Source organism: Cinclus cinclus, chromosome 3, assembly GCF_963662255.1.
Source record: "Cinclus cinclus chromosome 3, bCinCin1.1, whole genome shotgun sequence".
Classification (NCBI taxonomy): domain Eukaryota; kingdom Metazoa; phylum Chordata; class Aves; order Passeriformes; family Cinclidae; genus Cinclus; species Cinclus cinclus.
In genome coordinates, this window is record NC_085048.1 from 80220572 (window position 1) to 80247830 (window position 27259).

General features: G+C 40.2%; 1 protein-coding gene across 2 annotated transcripts; it reads right to left on the reverse strand.

Moving 5' to 3' along the window:
- Positions 1-1510: 1510 nt before the first annotated feature.
- DESI2 (desumoylating isopeptidase 2) lies at positions 1511-16247 on the reverse strand. 2 transcript variants are annotated; one of them, XM_062490293.1, is made up of 5 exons: positions 16113-16247; positions 9498-9570; positions 7540-7633; positions 6896-7037; positions 1511-5064 (listed from the first exon to the last, which is right to left on the reverse strand). In XM_062490293.1, exons 1-5 carry the CDS (start codon positions 16149-16151, stop codon positions 4831-4833), a joined length of 582 nt encoding a protein of 193 aa, XP_062346277.1. In that variant the 5' UTR covers positions 16152-16247; the 3' UTR covers positions 1511-4830. The 2 variants fall into 2 exon arrangements, with proteins under 2 accessions (XP_062346277.1, XP_062346278.1); XM_062490294.1 differs by lacking the exon at positions 7540-7633 and having other exon boundaries at positions 6896-7035.
- Positions 16248-27259: the final 11012 nt, after the last annotated feature.

Here is a 27259-nt window from a genome sequence, read left to right on the forward strand (position 1 = left end):
CAGCAGGTAACCAGCAGGTGCAGCAGGCTTCTGCTTTGAGTCTTCGAAGATCAAGAACTTTCAAAAGACAAGAAAACTGCTGACCACCCATCTTAAACCTGCAGAAGGAGCGGTGTACCCTTAGTTCTATGTCTCTCAGGCTGCTACTCAAAGATGGATGGGGTGGAGAATTACTCTGGTATGAGCAATGTCCCTCTCTATAGAGACTCAGAGGCAGCCTCTGTCATGCCCAAAGCAAGCTAACACTATGCCAGTGAAGGATCTTGCATTTCTTTATGGCTAGATCCTGGTTTAGTTTGCTATACGCTAATTTTAATGAACCAGATCATGTGAAAAATACAGGGTCCCTACTCTAGCCAAGCAGGAATGGGAGTTGCCAGTGGAGCACAGCTGCTTTTCCAAAGAACAGCCATGGCTTCCCTGACAAATTGTGACATTGACAAGTTTGAGGGGGTTTTTTTATTATCTGATTTAGATCAAACCACAGGATTTCATAGCAAGTCAGGAACTGTCCAATAGCCATTTCCATTGCACTGTATGAAGCACTGAAAAAGAATGTATTTATTCTGGGGGGGGGTGGTAGGACTAAGGTGCTATAGCCACAAAAAAACTCTGCCTGTTGCGAAGCTGTTCCAATGACAAATTTGTCATATACTTCTGCATGGCTGAAGAAACTTTCAGAGAATAAAATTTCATTTGGAACATTTACCTTTTCTTCAAGAGCAGCTCCATTAAACGCAGCCACTCACCCACTAGCAAACAATGCACTAGGTACTTGTGTGTATTGATCACCTTCCTAGAAGCTGATAGGCACTCCTGGCCATTGGATGGCAGAAGTGAGTTCATCTGGAACTCACATTAGTTTTAACTGATGAACTACTGTGAAGTTTCCTTTCAATAGATCACAAGTTGCTCAAATTCTCTTGCAGGTTTGCTGGCGATTAGGGAAACACAGAAAAGGGAACACATATGTGTCTGGGAAGTTTCTCCAACAGGTCATGCCCTAGCCAATGTTCACTAGCAGTGCACATGGACATGTCCTGCTCAGCACACACAACATGGCAAAACACATCCCCTTCCCAGCTGTGGGGAGAGATGGGTAGGGACACACTAGCTCACTCAGCCACAGGACAGCACCCCCATTTATCAGTGCCCTCAACTTGCAGAGAAGTCTCTCTGCTGTTAGAACACATGCACTCAATCTGCAAATTCCAGTGCCAATACCTTTTGGTGCTGGCAAAGCATGTCTTTGAGGGCTGCTGCCAACTCTGTGCCAGAGCTTGGGATATTTGGGGAAGATGCCTCACACAAACCAAACCACAGCACCTGATGCTCATGTCAGCCTAACAGCCTAAAGCTTAACTACAGGAAACCCTTGGGTAGTCTCACTGTCCTTCAAAACCATCGTTCAAAACCAAACATCAGCTTGGGTGGCACTGTAAAAACAAACTGTAAGCACAAGGGGAGTAACACACAGAGCCAACTTTTTTTATAAAATTATTTTAATAAACTGATGGATTTAAGTTTAAGATGCTAGACAACTTGTTGCCATGTACAGGTAACAAAAGTCAAAATTCTTTGAATTTTATACAAATACTATGTAGTAAACTTGAATACAAGTTTACAAAAAATGCATCAGTGAATTTTCAGCTTGTAACCAACTTCCAACAGTGAAAATTATCATCTATCAATAGTGATCAGAATTGCATTGCAAATTTCAGAAGTAATGCAACTATGTTTTTTTTTTTTACCAAGCCACTCTGAAGTTACTGACAGTACATTGGATTTTTTTGGCTTGCTGAACAGAAAATGGCATTTAAATAAAATGACTGAGTTAAACAATGTAATACATATCAAAAGTACTATCTCACAGAAAATTAAGAATGACAAAGTAAACAGAGCAGAACCCTGAAGTGGTGATATTTTTCTACCCGTTTTGATGGAAAAGATTCCACAGGGGTCCAGCTTTCTCACAGCATTTTGAAGTGTTCTAGTCCTAGCACAGTGTGGTCATTAGTAGACTAAAGTAATCCCTGCTTGGCAGTAATGCTGGTGAAAGGTAACTTGCTCTATTGCTAACAAATAGGAGTAACCACTGGCAGGGTGACTTCTTGCAGGCATCCAGCAGAGGCTGAGCTGACAGCACACGACTGAAGCTACAGTACTGCTCGCTTTAATACAATACCTAACAACCTTCAGGGTTCAGGTGTCAGTTTCCTCACAGGATTCACAAATGGATGGTTTCAAAACAAACAAAAAAAGTCGTTATGGAGCATAAGACAGTATTTTCACCTGTACAGCTACCAATAAAATGAATGTTTTTGTTACAAACTTTCCAGTCTGCTTTATAAAAAATAGTCTTAGTTTTACTTCTAAATAAAAACTGTGCTGTGATCTGTCATGTTCTTGCATTGTACATGCTGTAATTGCGTGTATTAATGAAGGTGTGGAGATTTGTGACCTAGTGCTCTGGATGTATCAGAAGCCTAAAAAGCTGATTTTGGTACATAAAAGGTAGCAATGAAAAGTCATTCTATTTATTTTTTTCCTAAAGCCTAGGAAAAGCTACAGTACGTTGCTAGATCAGTGGCCTCAACCCTGAGCTGAATTAAAGGACCTGCCCTGGCCAAGAGACTTAGTCACATTACTACCACAGCTGCACAGCAGAGACAAAAATCACCTGTCTGCAGCCTGTTGTCTGAGCTGTGAGTAGTGTGAGATTCAGTTCTGTCATGCTTGAGAGCTGACTGGAGACCACCATACTCACTTGCACTACAGGGAAAAGGAAAGGAGAACTCAAATTCAGAGTGGAAAGTACTCAGCAGGGAGGGTCAGATATCCAGCTTCTGGAGATCAAACAGAGAATTAAGTTAGTGGCAGACTCACCAGTCTTAAGCGTTTCCCCTTGGTAGAAGATATTATTAAAACATGTACCAAAATACAGTTATGGAGACTTTTACTACTATCTTGCTCTTTCCAGAGAGTCTCACTTGATTTTTCCCCTCCAGAACTGAGCATCTCTCTCTCTGTGCTACACTGCATCACAGAAGATAAGTGAAAACCTCAAGTCTGTCTGATGAAGTATTCAACCCAGGTGGCAGCAGAAAAACTTCCACTTGTTTCTAACACAAGTTGGAGCTGGCAACCATAAGAATTCTTACTATGATTCAGCTACTGCACCTTCCCGTAGGGTTCAATGGCACCACTACCCACGGCCAGGAGCATTCATAACATGAAGCGTTTTGCCTCCCAAGAGGACTTTGTTTTTACTTTTAAACAGCAGAAACTGCAGATTCAGTATTTCATTCAACAGGAAAACTAAATCCAGCAAAAGACCGTAAATAAAGCTCATAAGAATAATTTGTATTTCTAGTAATGCACACTTCTTTGTGAGCTGATCAGTTTAGGGATGGTCTGTTTTTTGTTAGTTTAAGGCAGCAAGTCTTACAAAATACTCAAGCTCACCTCCCTCATGTTTGTGCTACTGTAGCCTTATGTGCACAATAGAACCTCACTAATTTACACTAATGATTGGAAGAACAATTAATTCTCTTGGTAAATGAACAAGAATAAGGCATTCCATTCCATATTCTGATCACTAATTATAATTTAGCTCTAATCATAATCTACCAGCAAACATACTTCTGTGTTTTAGAAAATAATATCTCTTACCTTCAATATAATTATGTGTGCAGATCAGTGGGTTCTGCTGTGTAAACATGCAGGTGCATAAGCAATTTTCAGGTTTTTCTTCATTACATCTGATAAGAAAGTTAATGCCACAGATAGAGACTGTGGGAAAATAAATTAGGATTTCTCTATCATTTGTGCGGATATGCACAACTGGGCAGTAACTTGTAGCTCAAAAAAAAAAAAAAAAGATGTGAATGTTTACAAACTCAAATGAAGCAAAATCAGCAGCAGGAAGCAAAGGCCATTCCCCAACCATAAATGGCTTGTTTTACATAATTCTAAACTATATCAAACAAACAAAAAAGGAATACAAGTACTAACTTATATATACAAGTTTGAAATCAAGCGAAGCAAAGTGAAAAATTTGTTGATGCTTTTAGCAGATGATATTCACACGTTTAAATCCTGAAGTAAACTGCAAGTAAAGACACAAGAGAGGATGAAAACTACATGGCTGAATTGGAAAAAAAAAAAAGAAGGATTGATGTGCATTGCAATGAGATAGAAATTTCCCTTCATATGTGCAAAAATCCACAGTTTCATTAATGTAGAGGTCATACTTCTAGGAACAGATTTTAGACCAAGCCAGTCTCCCTACATCCTGGAATCTACCTGCTTACATCAGCCACTTTAAGCGCACAGTACCCTGTTCACATACATAGTATTCAGCAGTTTCTGGCATTCCTCAATTTTATTTTCTCCTGCCTTAAATCTTGAAAACAAAGGGGAAAGTTCATCCAGGGCATCATACCACTGCTTGTGATTTATACCAACAGTTAAATCAAACTCAAATTCTTTCTTCTTCCATGGTAGCAGGAGTCCTTACAGGACTTGTAAACAGCAGTACACAATACTGTAAACAAATAATTTAAGTTCTGCTTTATGCAAGATGTTAACTCAGGTCTACCAAACAGGTGAAAATGAAAAGGGTGGCTTCACACAAAATCCTTCCCTTTTCTCCCAGCAATTCCTTTCACTAGGTAAATAATCCTGAGCTGAAACAAGGGTTCATGAGAGCTTTCTTTTTTGCATATAAAAACAATGTTCTAGAGTTGGCTCTCATGTTCTGTCAGGAAGTCAATTGCTGAAGAGATCAAACTGAAGTATTTCAAACCATTTGCTACTTTGGAGGAGGACTTATAATTTGGTGTGGCGTCCAGTTCTAGACCCAGATGCTGAGCTTGCCAAGGAAGCTGATGCTGCTGCATCCTCAGCTTCCTCCAGCTCATCGTGTAGCTCCTGGCTAACACTAGACTGGAGGGCTGCAGGAGTTAGCCACTCCTTTGGCAGGCAGCTCTGGAGGAAGGGTATACAAGAGCTGAAGTAGGCAAGGCGATTCACCCATCGTGGAATCTCTTTTCCACAGAGAATCTATGGGAGAAGGAAAAAGAAAGGGTTAATTTGTTTTCTGGATTCAGCAATAACAAAACTGCAGACTGCAAATAAAAAGCAAAAACTGCAGCAGCCTTACATTTTACAGATCACAAATGCCAGTCAAGAAGCACCCAAGTTAGTGCACTATGACAAATTTCTCCATCAGTAAAGGCAGCATGCCAAGTCCCACAAAAACATCTACGTTCCATTGTGAAAGTTGGACCCATGATTGGTTCTATGATTTTCTTAGAAGTCCTGAAAAGCCTAACCACCTCACTCTTTCTGAATAACTTCTATAAAAGGCACAGAAATTAGTTAAGCTATGGTTTCTATTCAGTGCTAATTCCTCAGAAAGAGAAATTGCAGGAGGAACCCAACTATTACAAAAAGCACCCCAAAATCATGTGGCCAGAAAGACAGTGTCAATACCACAGTTGTATGGAGTTACACACAGCTGAGGCTCTTTACTGTGGTGGTCTGATGACTTCTACAAGATGCCACTATCCTACAACACAGGCCAAGCACACATTTGGTTCACTGCAACAAGAGGAACTATCCAGAGAACAACTGGATTCAACTCCTCAAAATATAAAGTTGTATTAAGTACTTACTTTTATTCCACATCAGTCATTAAGTAATTCTGTTCTCACTATTCAAGGAGTGAGCTACTTTACTTAACTGCCTCCATATTAACTTCTGGTACTACAGTGAAAATCTGGAGAACACGAGCATTACTCTGCTGTAACTGAGCAGCATTTAACTTGCAATTATACCCACTTTTACAGTCAATTTGAATACTAAATAGGACAAGACCTAAAACAAACAATATGACCAGGCAGCTGAAGAGTATGGCAAAACCCTGACCATACAGGCCAGATTTCACACCAACTGCAGCTTTGTCAGTGTCTCACCCTACTTACTTGTACCAGCACCGCACATGAATCATCATCTCAATAAAATTTTCCACTACCACTGGCAGATCAGGCTACATAAAATACAGGCTATACTGTAAGTATGCATCAACTATTTGAAAAAAAAAACCAATTAAAATCTATGAAAGTTCACATGGGAAAAATAGCCATCCTTGTTTTGGAGTGTTTCAACGAAACATTAGAATAAATTCTGGCAAGCAGAGATTGTCAACTATCAATGAAAATCAAAGTTTCCATTCCCCTCTTTGTCCTGGGTTACTTGCTCCTGACCCTTTCCCTTGTGTGGATACACATATGAATGATCAGACATTCAATCCTATTGACAAACTGATCATGTTACAACAAGCTGAGGGGGAAAAAGCAAAGCCTGTGTGACTCCTTGGTCAGACTCTGCATGACCAGGACACAGGTGCTGGCAGAGCAGTAACTTCACAAAAGCCTCTCAAGCAGAAGATTAACATTATCTGGGTAACTTTAATGCCTTTGCTATTCTTTAACACTAGGTCATAACTTTGAAAATTATTTACAGCGTGACGGTTCTGTGGGGAAATACAAATAATCTGATAAAAAATAACATCTATAACATTGCTATTTTTAGAAGCAATCCCTGAAACGCCTAAAATAATTTTGAAATCTTGTTAATACTGCATTTACTAGGTATCTCTTTAGGAACGCACCTCTGCTCTAATACAAGCTATGTATGACAACAATATTTAGCAGCAAAATCTGGTGCTTTGGACATGAGCACAAATACAACCCAAAAAACGATGACATTTGCACAAGACAACAGAGATAGGCAGTTGAAAATTAAACCAAACATTACAAAGGACTAGAAGGAGATGATGCTCTGTAGCCACTTGTGAAACACCTTTCTATAGACCTTTATGTGTGTTTACCTCAGATAAAGCTGAAGAAAAGTGATTGCAGTTTTTGTGCATTAGATGATAAGCATTTCCTTTGAATTCCTTTCCAAGCTCTTCTACTATTTTTTCTATATCATCTTCCATAAAGTCAGTACTGCCTAGAACCACAGCCTCTCTAGAAAAGAAACAGAGAGCAGAAGGTGATCAGGCACAAATAATATAGGTGGACTACTGTTCATACATTGCTCAAAAGTCACTCCACTTCTGGAGTGAGTAGCAAGACCTTTCTGTTCTCCAAGAATAACAAAGGCTCTTTCTATTCCATTTTATGGAACCACTTTCACTTTTATCATGAGAGATGTTTCCTTGCTGATTACCCACCTTGAAAAAGTTACTGCATTGCTTACATTGTATGAGTAATAAAAGTTAGCCACAAGTCCACAAAATTCGCATGCATTTCAGAAATTTAATGGTATGCTAAAAAAGTTCTTTGCTGTAGACACTTCATTGTCTCATCATCTTTTTCCATTTTACATTTCTATGCAAACACATGAATTTATCAGAAAGTCAGAAATCCTGTACAATTCAATACATCTATCCTCAAGAAATATATGCAAAAAAAAAAGTATTTTTAATATACTTTCTCAAAGTCCAAGAAAATAGGTAATCTTTCTTACTTAAATTTAAACGTTTCTCCTAGCTCAGAAGCATTTCCTGGTGAAATCTCAAATATTCCAGAAAAAGGGTATGGATGACCACCATAGGCAAATTCTGAAAGAGAAAGCTCAGATTTAACAAAACCACCATCAGTAAAAAACAGCAGAGCTCACTGACTGGAAGGTGACTTCGCAAGGATCTTAAGCTAGCAACCAGAAATGTTATTTACATGGAGAACAAATTAAATAAGCTGGAAATTAACAGTTTTGTCAGTTATTACTCAGCCTAAGCAAAAACTGACAGGAAATTTCCTGCATTGGTGTACAGGTTTAACTTGAATAACTTTGCAGTAAGTACATACTGTTTTCATTGTGTGAGCATTTACAAGTTAAACTGTACATCTTTAGACATACTTATCTTTAGAATTCCCCTTACATACATCTAAATTTGGGATTCAAAGTACTGCATCCTCAGAGGTCTGAAGGCACTTCTATTCAGGGTACACTACAGTCCTCATTGTGGCAGTGCGTAGTGGCCTAATAGCTCATTTGAATTTCTTGATTTGCAAGAGTTCAATTGTCACAAGTTCTTTACTATAACAAGAAATTAAACCAGCGCATGCATCTCAAGTCTGCACACAGCATCTGCTGGCTTAAGCACTCACACTGTATGAAAGTACCATGGTGTGCTGTAGCTTCCGTCTGTGTCTGTAAGATAACAGAGCACCCCGCACCCAGAGCGCAATTAAAAGCTTTAAGCATGACTTCACACTTCCTTGCCTCAAAACTCTTAACACATCACACAAGTCTAGCACTCGGTTTTGTGGGTAATCTTTTTTACAACAGGTTAATAAATAAAAGGTTTGATGTGCCTGGAAAAATGCAAGTCATTGTTCTAGCAGGGGCATGACCTGCTATATGAGAAAGCTACTATAATCCCAACAGGAAGGGAGGCACATATATTTGGCACAGTTCAAAAACTGGGTTTCAGGCAGAGCACTATTAAGAGTCAGGTTTTTCTGGGTCACATTAAAACAAATTAAAAAAAAAAAAGTTTTAACAATAAGCATTGTATTTTGTCAATTTGTTGCTCTGGTAACACTTGCAAAAACAGATACAATGTGATCATTACAGTAGCTGAAACATCCTTTAAGATAAATTTGGGCAGTGTGGTCTCTGGAGTGCATGCCTTGCCTTTTGCTTCTTCCCCTCACCTCCCGACACATTCCAGAAAAAAAACCCACTGTAGTAGACTTTTTCTTCTTTAACTGCAACACCATCACCTCGGAGTGTCATTATACTTGGGGCAGAAACAGCTCAGACCTGAGCCTGTGCTATGGCGTGCACAGAAACACCTTCTGGCTGCAGCGCTGCTTCAAAGTGCCCTGAACAGACCAGGAGGTCGTAGCACCCAAGCACAACCTACTTTGCAAAATTGAAAAGCACTGCTGTTATTTATCACAAGGGCATATTTTCTGAACAGCATGCATCAGATGTCTTTGAAAGAAACTGTCTCTAAAACAAACCAACCTACCAAAATGGAACACTTTTTCCTGAGCATCATGCACTTTCAGGTGCCTCTCTGCAACAGATTATTGTTCCTGTAGTTAAAAATTAACTCCTTGCACTAAGTGCTGACAGAAAACTGAGGAAAGGATTCAACCACACTTACACAAAGCACACATTTGTTTTATGTAGGTCTTTTAAAGCATTTCCAAACCTAAAATAAAGATTTCTATGGCTTTCTATTTTCTGTGCCAAAAAGTTGCACACTCTTTCCTAGTTGCATAGCTTTATACAAAATAATGCACAACAGCTACCAGTTTATTTGTGTCCAAAGCTTTTTTTCCAGGGGCAGAATAGATGTGAAAAGAGATAAACAGGTTTCAGGAGCTAGGCTCCCCTCACTACCTGAAAAATGCTTTTAAAACAACAGTATTACTGAAACAGAAAGTAAGTTATGCTTTTCTTGTACATACCTCGGCCATACACCTCTATACCTGAATGAAACACTCCAATTCCAAGGGAGGAAGTATATTCATTCATCCAATACTAAAAGGAAAGAAGGAAAAAAAAAACCCAAAACTCTAGTTACTAGTTTGCAGTACAGATTTATCTTCTCTGAGCAGACTGTCCCCCACATCAAAAGCATTAAACCCTATCCCAAAGTATTAAATCCTATCACAAAGTGGAAACTGCACAACCCATTTTACAGGAACAGAACGTCACTAAAATTCCCCAACTGTGCGGTGAATTAATTCCATTAGGTTCTATTCCAGCGTTTTAGTGCTGTCAAAGCTCGTCAGCCAAGGAGTCTGTACCTGAGAGAAATCCAGATCAACCTTCTATTTGTCAACAAACTGCAGGCTATAAAGTTTGCCATTAGGTGGAATACATCCTAGAATCAATTGCTGTAAATTTAAGGAGCACAGTTTTCTTCAAAGTATATTGAAATGTAGGACTGTGAGATAGACACACTGACTGTCATTAATAGCAATGATCACACCTGCATATGAACAGATGAGCACAAAACACACTCAAGAGATGGACTGAAATGACCTTACTATATTTTGTCTTTGAATACTCAATTAGAGGTCACCATACAAGGTACAAAGCTCTCTCCCAGGCTGCTGATGCGTGGGGCTCCAAACATGAAGTTTTAAGTCCTTTGTATAGGTCAGACACTTGTTTCCAATATATCACTTGCACTGTAGCCAGCAGAAAACAGATGCATTTCAAAAGGAATCAGAAGTGAAAATTTTATAGAAAAGGGAAAAATAGTACAGAAAGGAAGCTTCCCTTAGTGCTTTCTTTTTTCTTTTATCAAAGTGCAGCAGCAGCAAGTGTCTACCAAAAGCTGTTACCCTCAAGACCTCAAAGGTGCAGCACTCTGGAAAAGAAAAACCTCAAAGTACTCTTTCCCCGTCTTCATCACCACCCTCAAACTATCAATCTCCAAGTATTAAAAGATCTCAAGTGATGTACAATTTGAGAAGCAACCTGAAACAAAGTAAAAAATAAAAAGCCTCAGTTGTGTCCTTAAAACTGAAATTGGCCAGCAAGAAAAACCTCAGGAAAATACAAGGAAAATATTATTTTGTCAATTACACCAGTAACAGGATTTTTTTCTTCCCAGAGCTTCTCTATAAGCTTTTACAAAGCAGACTTCAAAAAGTGAACTGGCAGGCAGGATACAGGCTGAGGTAGTACCCTCAACTAAATTAATACTGGTTTAGCAAGCAGGCAGAAAAAAACAAAACAAACCCAACTATCTTCTTCACACAACTTGTTGACATAATTGGTGTCTTCTCTTGCAAAGCCACTATGCAGCCAAACTGATGATAAAAAGGTAAAAGGTTGCAGGTGTCACACTTGAAGATGTGCTGGCTGGAGTCAGTGTGTAATTTACAGTGCCATCACAAACATTACAGCATGTAAGCTTTTTGTCTCCCAATAAAAAATGATACACTAAACCTCACGATGACAAGCTATTAATAAAAATTAAAACAAGTTAAACAGCACAAAGAGCACGTCATGCCAATAGTTACAAACAGACAAGCCAGCTGTGGGAAATTTTGCCAGTATTAATTAAGAGAAGGCAGATTTTGTGCCTTATATTTATTTAAAGCTCAGTTGTGATCCATAGGTAAATTCTGCTTAGGACCAAACTTTACCAACTGCTTTAATTTCTGGCTTTGTCAGTGTAGTGCTATGTTAGCTAGTGGGGTATGGATGACTACACTAAATCATCACCTTAGTCTATTTAAAGGGCTTAGAAATTCTTTCCTTCCACCCCCCAGAAAAGAGCAGAGGGCAAGTCCGTATGAACAAACTACATCCAGAAATACACTACAATAATTTACTCTGCATAGAAAAACAGAGAACAGGGAGAATACAAAGAGGGCAAGAAAGGAGAAAGATGTGAAGACTACTTACCTTAGTAGGCCTGTGAGTATAAAAAAATGGATTCTGCTCATGAGGTAAAATCAAAGTCAGAAAACAGAAGACCTACTGCAACATAAATGTGTTCCAGTTCTGAAGCCTTTCCTATCCCACAGTTTACCAGTTCACCATTTCAAAATAGTTTCAGGTTTGTATTTATAGTCAAAACTGTAGGTACAGTCAACGTGCAGTTTGTCATCGCTGGAATAAAGCACGTTTGCCTAATGGGAAACAAACCTAATCTAGAACAGGCTCTCTGGTGTTCTAGTCTGTCCCTCTCCTGGGCACTTGTGGCCACAAAACTCAGAACCTGGCTGCTGAATTCCAAACAGCCTACATACTGGTTGACCCACTGGATCTGTTTAATGTCAAGCAGGGTTATGGCTGCCCTCTGAAAACAGAACAAAACTGACACAAGATACCCTACATGCCTCAGGATAGAATAAAGCCTAGTTGGTTATTAGACAGAAAAAAAAATTGAGGAAAAAGAGTATTCACAGTACTCCCAACCCACAATCCCACGAAACCAAACACAGAAATAGGGAGAATAGAGAAAAGTGAGTCACCAAGCTTTCTCATTGATCTGCACAGAAGCAGATGAATGGGATGGAAGCTGATCCAACAAGGCATTCAGCACAGCCTGCTCCTATCCAAGCAAGTGCTCCTCCTTATTGGTGCCACCTAAACACTCGGGGCTCTACACTGCACAAAGTGAGCACTGGCAGCAAATAAAACCAAAGTCAGCAGCTTTGGAAGAAGTGCCTAAAGCAAGTTAGCACTTTGCTTCAGATTTCGAGTAAGAACAGAATAGGTCAATTGAAGATAAAAGAATTTCAATGAGGCAGAATTACTTTCCCCCTAGGAACAGTAATTATATCTAATTATTACTTAATCTGCATGAGCTATTGGAAGGTTGGTCCCATTTATCCATTGAACAAAATGCCTTATCTCACACCAGGAAGAAATGCAGGACAAATGCGACAAAGAGCGCTGAATTTGGCTGCAGCTGAAAAGATGATATACAACTTACAAAATAAAGATTGTAAATGAAATTACATCTGTATAGCTCACTGGTTCAGTAACATGCCCAAACTGATCCCAAATGCTACATCCTTGTTTCCATTACACAAACTGGAGTCCCTTTAGTTTGATATGGATTTTGCTATAGTAGTATGGTGCAATCCCCATATCCTCAATATTTTGCAATATGCCAGTCCTGTAAAACAGGATTTCAGGTTTAGTCTCTCATAAGGAAAATACTGGAGAAGTAGTTTTCTATGTGCACAATAAAGTAATGGCACTACAATGAAAGAAAAACACTAACCCCCGTGCTTCAAAAATATCTTCAGAGCTTTCATTTACATTAATACTTTAGCTTGTTATCGCCTTATTTGACAAGGGAAAAAATAGGATACTATTACTTGGGCACAAAAAAAACTAGACTCCTAAAAATAGCAGTTAGTTAAAATGAAGCTATAAAGTACTCCAGTTCTCAAAACATCATATATCAAAGCCTTCACCCTACCCTTTTAATGATCATAAAAGATGTTAAAAGGCATGAACTGTACCACATAAATACACCCGTAAGCTTCTCTCCCTCCATAAAGTTACCACTACTTGAAAGTCGACTTTCTTCTACAACACATGCATCTCCCACACACTTTGGTTGTATCAAAGATTTTTGCTTTTTCAAGCACTAAGGACATTGGAAGGGTATATCCTCCAAAAGCAACCAACTCAGTCCTGTAAGGAGCTCCAACAGTAGCAAGGTCACTTAGTATTCCCCTACATACCTAAGCAGCTGCCTGGGAAATGAAGCCACAGTTTGCATTCAGGTTAAAATAAAGCTGTTCTTTATTACAGTAATGTTGGTTCTGTCAACCAGGTGAGTAACAATGGTCTTGTGTTCAAAAGAGAAACAAAAAAACCCAATCCCAAACCTAAACTACAAAAAAATCCCAAACCCATTTCCAAGTGACATGGAATATCAGAAGTGAAGAGCAAACCTGCTAATGTCTCAAATACACAATTGGCACGGTTTGGTGAATAAAGAGAACTTCAAAACTGCTATTACAGAAGACTCCTCCCTTCCACCCACTCCTAGTGCCCCCAAATAAAGCAGTACCATTGTTTTCAGCAGGCTGTTGTACAAGCAGTAAGAACTTGCTATGCAACATGAAAGTGAGGCTCTGGTTTCAAATGGACTGAGATGTGGTTTAGCAGAGGAGTTTGATGAAGGATGTACACTGGCAGAGTCTTTCAGACATCACACAAACCTGTGTTTTCCTCACCAGTTTGAAAGAAAACTGTTTGTCTAATGGTCAAATAAAGTAGCTATCACTACAAAACAACAAACAGGACTGAAGCAGCATATAGAAATATTCTCCTTAGTGGTTTCATCTTATACTATGTATAATCTGTGGCGATGTGCAGCTTCAACCATTAAAGTCTCCCCTGCATGTAATCAAACATCTGCAAGTAAAAGTGCTTGGCTTCTTCTTTTCCAGTTTGCTTTTCCAGAGCAAGTTCCTTCCACAGACGGTGGCTTCAGAGACTATGTGAATTCTCGACAGAGGAAGAGCCCCAGTAATAACAACAGGATAACCAACAGTCTCTAATGTGTCCTTAGGCAAAATATGACACTAGCTTTTAGGAGCACACCCTTCCTGTTGCCTTTTTTCCTCACTTTCCCTCATGTCAACTGCCAGCCTTCCTAGGATGGCTGAAGTAAAACTGTTCACAGCAATTCAGCTCTGGAGGAAAAAGAAAGGATGATGTGAACAAAAGAGTAGACTATCCCAAGAGAAAAAGAAACAGCATGCTGAAGTCACACCCCACCAGTGCTACCATCATAGCAAGAACAGAGTTTCTCAGAGGCCATGGCACTACTTTCCAGGCAGGCATTTACACAGGAGTCAGTTCACTCTGTTAAGGTTTCACAGCCTGCCTGTAAACTGGGCCCACTTTGCACAATTAAGCAAGTCTTTGTGAGAACAGTGGGTCTTCCATTTCAGTGAGTCAGAAGTGCTGGAGCCTTGACTTCAAAGATATTCTTATGTAAGAATCACCTAAACCTAAGTCCTACTTCTTTCTCTGTACAAATATTTATAATTAATATATGTAAAACCACCTAAAACCATAAAGAAAAGATTCCTCAATATATATATTCACACTGTAGTCCAGAGAAGTCATATAGATGCATGTGACAGGGCATCCCTCCCTCCTCGAGTCTAGTATAAAGAAGGCACACTGTGACTTTTTCTCATATTAGCATCGCATATGAACTCAACCAGGTGAGCAAAGACCCCTTCTTTTTTCCTCCCATCTCTCAGAAAATCACAGTGAACAGACTGTTCCTGTCTCCAGTCTCCCCTCACTGGATATAATGAAAGAAACCAAAGTCAAGGTACAGGCTATGTCCACTGGAGAGAGAGCTCAAACACAGGATTGGGCAAAAAATCCCCCAAAAACAGGACGTGGATTTTTAATGTAAGTACTAGAGTGAAAGAAAATAATGACAAAAATCAGGCTAATTGCTGTGATACTGTAAGTATATTTGATTTCCAGCCAGAGAGCTTCCTACTGATTTCTATTAAACGTTTTAGCATTTTAATGTTTCCATGTCGTTTCCAAGCAAAACAAGCTGTATTTTCTCACTTCCAGCAGTCACTGACACTACACTACACACCTTCACCCCGTCAAAACAGCCAAGGTTCACTTTAAAATGGTGGTGGTAGGAAAGCCTATCCAAAATAAGCTAAGTAACACAACCACTGTCACCTGAAGCCAGTTCTCCATCTTACTGTCCTCTATCAGTAGACTCAAAACTTGGTCAGAGAACTACTGCCACTCGTTCTAACTCCCAGCGATTGAAACGCATTAACGGATAATATTTTCTTATTACTTATCCAAACCTCCTGTACCATGCAGGTACTTACACCTCATTTGTTACCATGGCATTTGAGCAGCTTCCAGCTGAACATAAGACAATACCATGGTTGCTGTAGGTGCCACATAAAGATTATCCAGGAGGGAGGGAAGGTGAGCTCATACGGCTGCAAATCAAGCTGGAGCGATCCTTTTATTTCTACCAGGTCGCAGCCCTAACAAAACTGTTCAAAAATTACGGTCTAGAAACAAAATCACCTCACTGACACTGCGCTAAAGAGATCTTATCATTGTAGAGACAGAGGTTATCCTGAACTACCATCCTCCTGGATGGATGGAAAACTGGACCCTTTGCTGGTTTTCGTGAGCAGAAAGGCAGGGCCTCCCCGCTGCTGAGCTTTGGGGCAGTAGCAGAGGGAGCAGTACAGCCCAGGGACGCTCACGGCAGGGCAAGAAAGTTTCCCCCGCGATAGGGAGGGGATCCACCTGTCACTGAACGACCCGGCCCGACAAACTTTAGTCGCAGGTCACAGAGGGCTGTGGAAATCGTCAGACCTCCCAAATCACCGCCCTCGCCCCCCCGTCCCGTCGTTCGTTATTTCTCCCGTTCCGCCGCCCACGGATCCAGCTCCCGCGGGGACAGGCAGGGGAAGGGCAGGCAAACTTTCCCAGCCGCCCTGGCCCCCGCAGGGCAGGACACTCCCCGCCGCCGCCCTGCCGGGAGGGGGCCGAGCCCCCCGCCCAGAGCCGTGCCGGTGGCTCACCATGTCGTAGACGTTCAGGATCACCAGCTGGTTCGCCATCGCCGGCGGCCCGCGGGCGCCCCCCGCCCGCTCGGTCGCTCCCGCTGCGGCGGCGGCGCCGCTCAGGCCGGCGGCGGGGCGGTGCGGACCCCCGGGGGCCGCTTCCTCCTCGTCCTGCCTGTTGCTGCGGGGCGGCGGGGGGCGGCGGGCACCATGGAGCCGCCGCCGCGGAGGAACGGGGCCGCACCCCCGGGAGACGCGCTCAGCCCGCGGCCGGCAGCAGGAGCCGGGCGGCGCGGGGGGCAGCGGGCGCGGGCCCCACCCCGGTGGCGCCGGTGCCGGTGGCGGGCGGGGAGGAGTGGAGGGAGGAGGAGGGAAGGGAGAGGCGCCGGGGCGGGCCGCGCCCTGCCTGGCGCCGGGCCGCGGGACGGCCGGGCAGCCCCGCCGACGGGCGCAAAATGGAGCCGCTCCAGCCCGCCCCCAGCGCCCGAGCGGAGGGGCACGGCCGCGACTACAGCTCCCGGCGCGCCGCGCGGGAGGGAATGGCGGGCCCGGCACCGCCCCGCGGCCTGGCTGGGGGCGCGGGGGATGCTCGCCCGCCCGGTGGGTGCTCGCCCTGCCTCGTACCAGCCGCCTCCTGCGGAGGTGTCAGGGCGGCCCGAGAGCGCTGCTGTGGCTCCCTCGGGCTTCTGGGGATCTGACCCGGCGCGGCGGCCGGGGCCGTGCCCGCCTGCCCTCTGCCCGCCTCTCGTGCGCCTAAGGTTGTTGGTTCCCTGAGAAAAATTAGTTCGTTCCCGGTCCGTGTGGTGGCGGCGTTCGCAGCATCTCCCGGCACCGCCATTTCACGTTTGAGTTCAGTGAGGAACGGAAATTTTAAGCGGCTGGGCCGAAAGAACGTCTGGGCCGTGCGGACGTGGGGATAACCCGCATGTGGATGCTGGGGATGGCACTAAGGCAGCTGCTAAGGCGGCAGGCGCCTTAGCCTAGGAGGAAAAAAATGCCTTCTCTCTTCCATCAGACTCAGTTTTTATAAAGACAAACAGTGCCCCTTCATACCACTTTAAAAAAGATGCTGTTCACAGCAGGCTGTGGATGTCCCCTTAGGACAAAGGTGCTGCAGGAGGGAGGATGTTCCCACCCCAGGGGTATCCTGGCTTCCACTATCATTTCTGGCTGCAGACATTTAGATGTTTAGCCCTTCTTTTCTTAGCTAAAATTTCAGTTTGCCGCTGAGCTCCATTTTGTGTGCAGAACAGCTTTGTCCCTCGAGTACTACAGCATAGCGGATGCAGGCCATTAAAAAGGCAATTCCTGCTTTGGGGAGTGATCTTTGGTTAGAGGAAACGAGTACTACCACAAAAACTTACAACAGGTCTGGTTCCTGATTGTCAGAATATGTAATTCAGGCACCTGAGGGACCTGTATGTGAACGTGAGGTTGGCAGTAATGCCTTAGTTTGCCAGTAAAATATGTAGACAGGTCCATAAGTCCATTGGGTAATGTTCTTTGCTCCTTTGGCTAAAAGCTAGGAAGTTTTTGGTTATTAAACCGAAATGTTTTGTGGGAAAAAGTTGCTTCCATGTTGAGGAATACTGAGAATAATATGATTGTTTCTTAAATCTGCAGGGGTCAAAGACCTGACCTGAAAAGGCAGGGGCTCCATTTCCAACTAACAAATGCATTAACTGGAAGACTGAAATAGTGTGTTGGAATGACTTGTAAGAAATCACTTAGTCTCTTGTTTGTTTTCTGTCTATAAGACACATTGTAAAGCAGAAGGAGAGGAAAACGTAACTTGTAGCCTGTAGTGACAGGAGAGAGAAATTTCATGTTCTGTGAAGAATAAATCCCAAAGGTCTCATTTATTTGACTTAAAAATTGAATTTTGCTATTTAAATACTAGACTTAATAGATAGAGGAGTAACACAGCATTACAGCTCTGACTTCCTCAGTGATGCAGCTTATCTTTTCATGCAGTTATCTGCAAAAGACAAGAAAATCCTTCTTTGGAGCCAAAAGACTGATTAGGTAGGAGTCAGAAGCAATATTAAGCATGAGTGAATACTGCAGAAAGCTATGCCATGTATGGTGTGTGTTATAGCAGTTTGCATTTGTCTGAGTAGTTGGGAGAGTGAGGAAGTATGGTATGGGGACACTCCAGGATGCTCACAGAGATCAGTCTGGCTGTTTGGTCGAGGGGCAGAGATCAGTTGTAGACACTGTCACCGCAAAAGAAGTGCAGTGTGTTTGAACCCAGGGACTTCTGCAAGTGTCTCAGCCCTTAATGGGAGCACAGAAAATCTCAGAGAAGAGCACAAACCAAAGTCATTGTCTACCAATCTGTGCTACATTTACTTTATGCAGTGACATGTTTCTATTTTTGTATTGGAGCAATACATTCAAAGAGCAGTCTGGTTTCTTTGTCTTTAAGGCAAATGCTATTATCTGTTTCATTTTAAAAGATGTAGAAATAGTTAAGATTAAAAAAGCACCAATTTTCAGCCATAAATGAGAAGTTAGAATAAGTCCAAGGTGCCTTAGATTCACAGAGAGGTACAGTTTCTGGAAATGTTCTTAGAAGATTATAAAAAATGTAGAAATCTGTCACAAAAAATACATGAGCATTTAAAATCATCTGTTACTGATTGCCTTTTCCCTTTGATAATCACAGCTGTTTAAAGACAACAAAGACTGGCCTTGCCATGGCATCTGACAGGTCTCTAGGAAGTCACAAAGGCATCTGTCTCATCCTGTGAATTGTGCATCTCCAGCTTATCTAAGGAGTCCCTGTTTGGATCCATTGATACTGTAAGTAGTAACTCCTATACTGTACTGTACTTTACTGTACAATAAGTAGTAAAAATTAATGGAGACCTGGAAAAACTGAACACAGAACTTACCAATTAAAACTGAGGGAAGAAAGAAGGCACTAAATACTCCAGCCTTCTCTTTATCCATTGTTAGATCTCCAGCCTGACATAGCAATGGGTTCACCTTTTCCCTTTTCTTCCTTAAGCTATTGATGCACATACAAACCCATCTTTTGTTACCTTTCATATTCCTTGCTGGTTTCAATTCCAACCAAGCTTAGATTTTCCCAGTTCTGTCCCTGCATGTCCTTGTTAGCTTGCCCTGCTTCTGTCTCCTGTATAATTTGGTTTTGCATTTGAGCTCAATCATTATCTCATGTAAGCTATGTTGCTGGACCTGATTTTGAGTAATGGAGATCTGTTTATAGCTACAGTATATTAAAGTGCACTTCTATTTTAAACAACCCCCAGTCTAACAAGAAAAAAGGTCAAAGGCTCAGCTTGTCTTCCCATTTGGACAGAGAATTCTCTTGCCTAAGCCAGGGGTAGTAACACAAAACTTTTGTGGGTCAGCCAGAGAAGTTGCAGTGGCCTTGTGGCAGAACCCCTCCCAAAAAAACCCAAAACACTGGAAGACTGATTAATGGGTTTCTTTCTCATGGTTCTTGCTGAATCAATCAATATGGAAGTGGTACTCAGGTAGAGTCTTCTATGAGCCCTGACTTCTGTTGGAAAAGAATCAACAAGAAAGTGGTTTCAGTGCCTTGACATACTCTCATGGCACTGTCAGTATGCCTTTTTATGGTACCTAGAGGTCATTAGCAGGAATATTTATCAAGTCCTGTTATGAAAATATTCTTGGCAGTACCCTTGGTCTGGCTCCTGCAGTGTGCCCTGGCTGGTCTGGCAGTTCTGCCCCACACTGCCTGACTGCTTCTTGTTCTTTGCAGTGCCTCAGCTGCTGCTCTGTGCTCAAGCCATCACCAGGTTGCCTTGTTAGGATCCACCCTCTGTGTCACATGAAATGTGTCAGTAAGACTGAGTGTCCTATAAGTAAGCCTGATAGCTTCATCTTGCACGCCTTATTCCAGTGGATTTTTTATTGTGTTGTTGGAACTGGCTAATTTTGTCTGAGAGATTTTTTTCCACATGGTCCTTCACTGTCTGAAAGGTTTTTGAATAGAACAGCAGCTCAAAATTGTAGAGTAAGATCTGTCAAGTTCCATGAACAATTTTGTAGGGCATGGGTGTGGTGATATCCAGCACTGGCCCACTGAACTCCATACTTCATAGAGATGGACTGAGATTGGTCTTTTGTACAGTTACTAAGTGACTCAAGCTGCCAAAAAAACATCCCACTGTCTGTTGAGTGAATGGCACCTGTTGATTTTCCTATAATAGCCATGTAAGAAGCAATGTGAAAAGACTTTATGAGGTTTCCTTAGGCTACAATAATGTATAAAAGGACTTAGTAACAGTTGCATTCTATCTAGGAATTCCACATATCTTCCTTCAATATGATGCTGTGATTGTAATCCAAAAGCCAGTGCCTTACAATGACAGAAAACTGCAGAATAATCTCTTTTTGATGTACTGAAAAATCATCATGCCATTTTAGTCACCTTCACTTGGCAAAAATCAAGTTATCATGCCATTAAACTTCTAGTCAAACAAAATAGGACAAAAATAATCAAATCATCTTCCTGTAAGAAATGCTAAGGCTGAAAACCATAATTTTCTTATTAGAATAATACTAATATGGATGCAGGTTTACAATATCTGAATAACAAATAGCTCTAGTTTGCTAACTCTCTTCATGGTATATCTGTTAATCTGAAAATAATAATTTTCTGTCTTAACAGATGAATAAAATTTTTCTGCTGCTGTCATTTACAAAAGGGTAGCTTCAATGATCTCCCACCTGAAATTTCTATTACTTTACCACTTAATTAAGAAATAATTACTCTAAAATATTATATACTTAATTGAGAATAATTTGGTGAGAATAGTGATCCTATGAAGAATTCCTGATAGAGAAGATTTTGATCCAAATACTTGACAATATCCATTAGCAGTGTTGTTATTGTAAGTGTAGCAAATGCATCATCCCACAGCAGCCCAAATGATGCTGAATTTCTGCATGTCATCCTCATAACAGACCTACAAAGAACAGGTAAGTAAAAAATTTTTAACCCCCAAATTATCTATCTTCATTATAAACTGAAAAAAAAAATCGGAGGAGCAGCAGCCACTGTTGATCAGCAACAGCATGAATTTAGATAGGACTGAGTCATACATAACAGGATTTATAGATAAAGAAGCAGCATTTTGAAAATTCAAGAACTTTGTTCAGTTTGCTGTATCACCTATTTTATTAAATGTTTCATTATATCCAAGAAGGTGCTCATGATGCCAAGTACTGGTTTTCCACTCTGTTGGAGAAATGACACAATGATTAGGTAAACAGTAATGTCTCTTAAAGTTTGTATCAAGGATGTACATTAAGAAATCAAGATGCTTTGGGATACATTTGCAGCTAATGTAGTTGGAAGAGCTTCAGTGAAATGCATTTACAATTTAAACTGTGATCCTAAAAATGATTTCATATGGCTGCATGAGCTCATGCAGTGAGAACCACAGACAGTGTGCTGACCTTATGTCAAAATGTTCTTTAAATAAACTTGTTGCTGTCTGGTCATTTTTAATTCCAAAACCAGCATTACATTAATGGAAAGTAGATCTAAAATAGATTCATCAAGACATTTAATGAACACCACATCTTAAATGTCAAATGAAAACTAGAGATAACTTACCTGCACTGGATAGATGGATGAACACCAGGATCTTGAATGTATTCCAGTTATTTCACTTTCAGAAAGCTTGTGTTTTACTCCTTAGCTTCTCACTAATAAGAGGTACAATTTATTAAAAATATGATTCAATTATCTTTTAAGTCACATCAATTACATTGTTATTTAGCCCTTGGGTCAAAGCACCTGGGGGTACTTTTATTTCTGTGTAAGTTCTGAATCAGTCCTTTATATAGGAAGTTCCAACATTTTAAAACAAAACTGTTGTTGGGAAACATACAGACCATTTAATGGAGAGGTCACTGTTTTGTGGGGAACAGAGGGAGATAAAAATTTTCATGGCTAGGAAATGATTATTTGGGCCTTGGAATGATAAAAGAAATATCTAAAACAAAGCAATTCTGAAATACCATTGGCTTTCCATGCATTTTTACTATCATTCCATTAGATACTGCAGGTTCATTGAGTGTTCATAATCTGGAAATTGAAGAAACAGCAGATAAACAGAGGAACTGGAAAGATGGAAACCTCAATTAGTAGTACTGACTGAAAAACATTCAGCTACATGATTAATGTCACATTCATAGAAGAATTGCACCTTCAGTGGTACACAACTATTTCCAAATTCTGTTCTAATTCCATAAAACAAATGATGAAATGAAATCAGGGAGAAAAATAACAAAAATATGCCTGTAGCTGGACTTTAACTGCTAAGCTTACCAAACCATGCATATTCATATCTTAGTGCTGTCTGAGAGCTATACCTGACTGAAAGACCTGGCTGAGTATCATTATAATTCCATGGAATAATAGAGCTTTCACTGTTAGTGAGGATACCTTCTCCCTGCCTTTCCCACAACCTCCTTGGAGCTACTAGGAGTGTGTAGAAGAAGACATTTTAAGGAGAACTAATAGCAAACCATGTTGAGGCACACCAAGCAGGTGATAGTTCTGGAAGAGTTGTGTCGGTAAGCAGTAAGAGAAAATGGGACTTAAAAGAGACAACCTTTATGTAAGAGTAGGCTTATTATAAATCATGTAGACTAGCAGACTTGAAAAGAGGAGTTTTCTAAATGTTTAGAAGAAGAGATCTTAGTTTCTTACACATGGTCTGTGTGTGTGTGTGTCTATGCATATATCACAGACAGTTACCCATACATCCCTAATGCACTGAAAGCAGAAAATGTTAGTATGCTTGCTAAACAACTAACTTAGAGAATTCTGTAAAAATAACAAATCATATCATGTAATTCTGTATCCTTATATGTATCACTTGGCCATGCTCAGTGTATTTGCTACATTATTAATGAATTCTACTTAAGCATTCATTGATGGGTTCCTAATAGAGATCAAGGATCTGTGTCATCCCAGTTATAGGTACAAAGCATACTGCCACTTTATTTGGATATATGTTGATATGAACATGGTTCTGGTAGCTCAAATACATCAAGTCTGGAGTGAGTTTGAAACCTATGATGTTTCCTTGAAGACATTCCCAGGAAAAAGCGAATGTGGATAATGACAGTTAATTAACAGCCTTCCAATAATTGCTTCCTTAATTTCAGTTGGCAGAATACGACTAATTAAATACATAGGATAATAATGGATCTGGCTACAAAACATGACCATTTCTGAAGCAGATGACTTGTTCAATTATCCAGGCCCAAGCAATTCTGTTTCAATACATCAGAATATAGCAGGGTTAACAGAAACTCAAAAATTCATCTCAGTATTAAGCTTTCTAATTATGGCTTCAGGAGTAACAGTGGTGCAGGACAGAACCTATTCTTACTCTAACAAACTGTTTTGAGTTTCCTGAGAAGCTGAGTTTCAGAGAAGGCTTAAGAAGCCAAAGAGCCTCTCACTAACTGTTTACCAAATACTGAGAAAAACTTTTGAGTCTGTTTAAGGTTCCAAAAGCAAAAGCAGCTGGTAGCTCGGTTAAGATAGGTCTTGTTTATTTTTCTCTCTTTTCACTGGAAAATGTATCTCCAGAGAAACTGAGCTTGATATTTCAGTTGTCATACCTTGTCTAGTGATAATCTTCCTGTCCAGTCTGACTAGAATTTGAATTAAGTCTATGGGCTCAGTGCTCTCAGGAGGGATGGTAAAGCATCTCTTGCATATGATTAATGGATACAAGTTGCTTCACCCCAAACTTACTTCAGTTTTTTCTATCATATATTAGATATTTTTCTGTCATATATTAGACTTATCTCAATAAATGAAATATTTGGAAAGTCAAAAATTGTGGAAATACTGCTCTTCTAGATGTGAACATATATGCCACTGGCTTCAGTTCAAGGTGTTTCCACAAAATAACCTAACATATAGGAGAAAATTCAGATGAATCAATGGATTCTCCTCCTTCCAATGGATTAGATAGGAGCAAAGAGACTGTAAATAAAGCAATTTTATTTTCTCTGACTTGATTATTTTGCACTTCAGTTGTGTAAAAAAGTAGCAGTTAGTAAGTAATGCTAGATCTCACACCATTAAGAAGCAATTTACTGAAATTGCCAGAATGCCTAAGTTCCCATTTCAAGGCGGGGAAGTGCTGTGAAAAACGGGATAGGAAAACCCCAGTTTCTGGTTATAGCAACATTTGATCTGTAGTTATGCTATGTTGCCATCTAGTGATAAAACAGAAAGGTACAATAGATGGCAACTGAGGGAGAGGAAACCAAACCTACATAAAGGGCACTGTTTATCCCAATAAAGATCATACCCGTTTCTTGCAGTATAATAAATAGCATTAATTACACACTCAGAGTAAACTCTTTAATAAAAAGAAGGTAAAGCCAGAAAAACAGAAGTGAACGTTTTATAATTGGCATTAAGAGAGTGTACAAAGTGGGTAAGATTGCGAATATGCTGCAGGAAACATCTACAGTTGAGAACCCCTTGTAAAATACTAATTCAGAGTCATCCTCACTACCCCATGAAAAAATTAGTTTTGATTGATTTGGATTAGCGTTGGGTTAGGAAGGTCTGTGATAGATAAAATTTTACAGATCACAAAACTTGTGGCAAATACTTTTGCTACCTGTAATTCCTGGTATGTTCCCATCACTGTTAGTTACTGCTTTATTCTATTTTCTTATAAACTTTCAATCCAGTAAAAACTGTGAATTTTTGATCTTGCTTTCTACTTACTCCATAAGCTTCTATTCAAAGAAAGTAGAACAATTTTAAACTCAAGTGAATTTTGAGTTTTTTAGGACTGACAGAAAGGCTTACTGTGGTGAATGAAACATAGGGCAGCAAAATGTGCAGATGACAGTTAATAATCTGGTGTCTTTAACCTGTCTTCAAGAAAAGGAAAAATGGCAAAGTCATTATTGAAGCACAAAGTTATCTCAAAGTAGAATAAAGAGACACAGACATGGGCTTCTCATCAATAGCTTTCTTTTATCATGGTCCTACTCATCACTGACTGTTTTTAGAGTTGCATTTTAAGTAGCATTCAAGAAATAAAAACAAACCCAAAATTATACTGTATCCTAATTTTGGATGATCCTGAGAATAATACTTCTGTTTTTCAAATAGGTATGAATAATAGGTACCTGTCTAAAATTCCAAAAAAGTTTGCTCAGTCTTTGAGAACACTGTTTAAGTGGAATAAAGTTTACTATTAATTCTATTTTAGTCCACCTAGGATAAGGCTGTTTATTACATAATTTCTTTTTTGTTGAAATTCTTGGAAAATGCTTTGTTATTACAAAATAAATTTTCAAATAATGGCATACAATTAAAATTATATTTACTCAATCTAATAATTTTGGAATATACAACACTCAATTTTCACTGCATTCTTTCCATAGCAGCAGACAGAAAACAAAACCAGTTTCCTAACATCTAGCTATCTAACAGCAAAAATGCCTTCACATAATGCCTTAATGCAATTAATATTGCTATCTTTTTTCTTCTCTTTCATTTTAGTCTTGAAGATACTAAGAAATGTGTATATGTATGTATATATATATATATATATATATATATATAATGATGGCAACATAAGAATAAATAAAAAAATCAAAATAAATTGTGATGCCATGGATGCATATCTTGTGCCAGATACTGTGCTAACGACTAATTACTTTCCATGAATTGTTTAGGTCAGAAAACCATTCCTAACAAAATTTATTGTATGTATTAATCCCTACAATTTATCCATCTCCATTCAGTTCAGAGATCAATCTGTAGAGATTAGCTTATATAATAGGTAGTCACATTTTAGGTCTAAATTAAACAAGTAAATTGACATTCCTGTTGTTGACATATCATGACTTCCACAATGCTTTTACCTAAACCTTTTTCTGACAATTTGCCAAACAGGTGTATGAGGAACCCTGAGAAAAGTCTTTGGTTTGACTGTCATATGCCAGTTAACATTTCTGAATAAAATTTTCAAAAACTATAACTAAAACCAAAAACTAAAACTTCCCTAAATCACTAAAACTTACTAATTATTCTATCTCTATGAAATTGATAATAGGCTTCACCTTACTTATTACTGCTGCAGTATTGTCAGGAAAGAAACCCCTGCAAATTTATTTTTCCTAGCACAGTTAAAGAAAACAAATAAAGATGTATACTCAAGATATAAAGATATCTTATAAAGATACAAGACATTTTCACTTGCAACTGGTAAATTGTCACAAGACATGCATTTAACTTTTTATCTTAAGCAGCATAATTTCAGCTTGTGATGGAATAATTGCAGTGAGATCTATTTGGAAGGATCTGTACTTTCAGGATCATATAGCCACAGAATTAACTTGTAATGAGTGAAAGAGAGACACATGTTGTAGTTTTTAAACAGATACTAATTTATCACTACAATAGCATTTCTTCTTGTGACAGCACACAACATGTAACAATATTAATTTACTTAAGTCAAATGCTGTAAGCCTTATACCCTTGTTTCTTTTTGCTTTGCATAGGCAACAACAACTGACTCAATCCCTGGAAAGGTCATGTGGAGTGCCTCATTTTGGAGGCCATCCCTATTCACATGGATGACAAGAAGGTGATCAGAAGCAGTCAGCATAGATTCACTACAGGCAAATAATGTTTGACCAACCTGATTGCCTTTTATGATGAAACAACTACCTGGATGGATGAGGGGAGAGCAGTGAGTATTGTCTACCTTGAATTCAGTGAGGCTTTCAACAAGGTCTCTCACAATATCCTCATAGGCAAACTCAGGAAGTGTGGACTGGATGAGTGGACAAGGAGGTGGATTGAGACCTGGCTGAATATCAGATCCCAGAAGGTTCTAATCGGTGGCACGGGGTCTAGTGTGAGGCCTGTCACCAGTAGCGTCCCCAGGGGTCAATACTGGGCCCAGTATTGTTTCACAAGTTCATCAATGACCTGGATGAAGAGGCAGACACCTCTGCAGCAAGTTCACTGGTGACACAAAGCTGGGAGGAGTGGCAATGCCCCAGTGAGCAGTGCAGCCCTGCAGAAGGTTCAACAGGTTGGACAGATGGACAGGGGGGAACTGTCTGGAATTCAACCAAGGGCAGTGCAGGGTCCTGCA

Coding starts and splice junctions, on each gene's coding strand:
- DESI2 (XM_062490293.1), bottom strand. CDS start 16,151: ATGGCGAACCAGCTGGTGATCCTGAACGTCTACGACATG. Junction 9,571..16,112: donor TCCTGAACGTCTACGACATG/GTGAGCCACCGG, acceptor CTTTCCTTTTAG/TATTGGATGAATGAATATAC. Junction 7,634..9,497: donor TATAGAGGTGTATGGCCGAG/GTATGTACAAGA, acceptor TTTCTCTTTCAG/AATTTGCCTATGGTGGTCAT.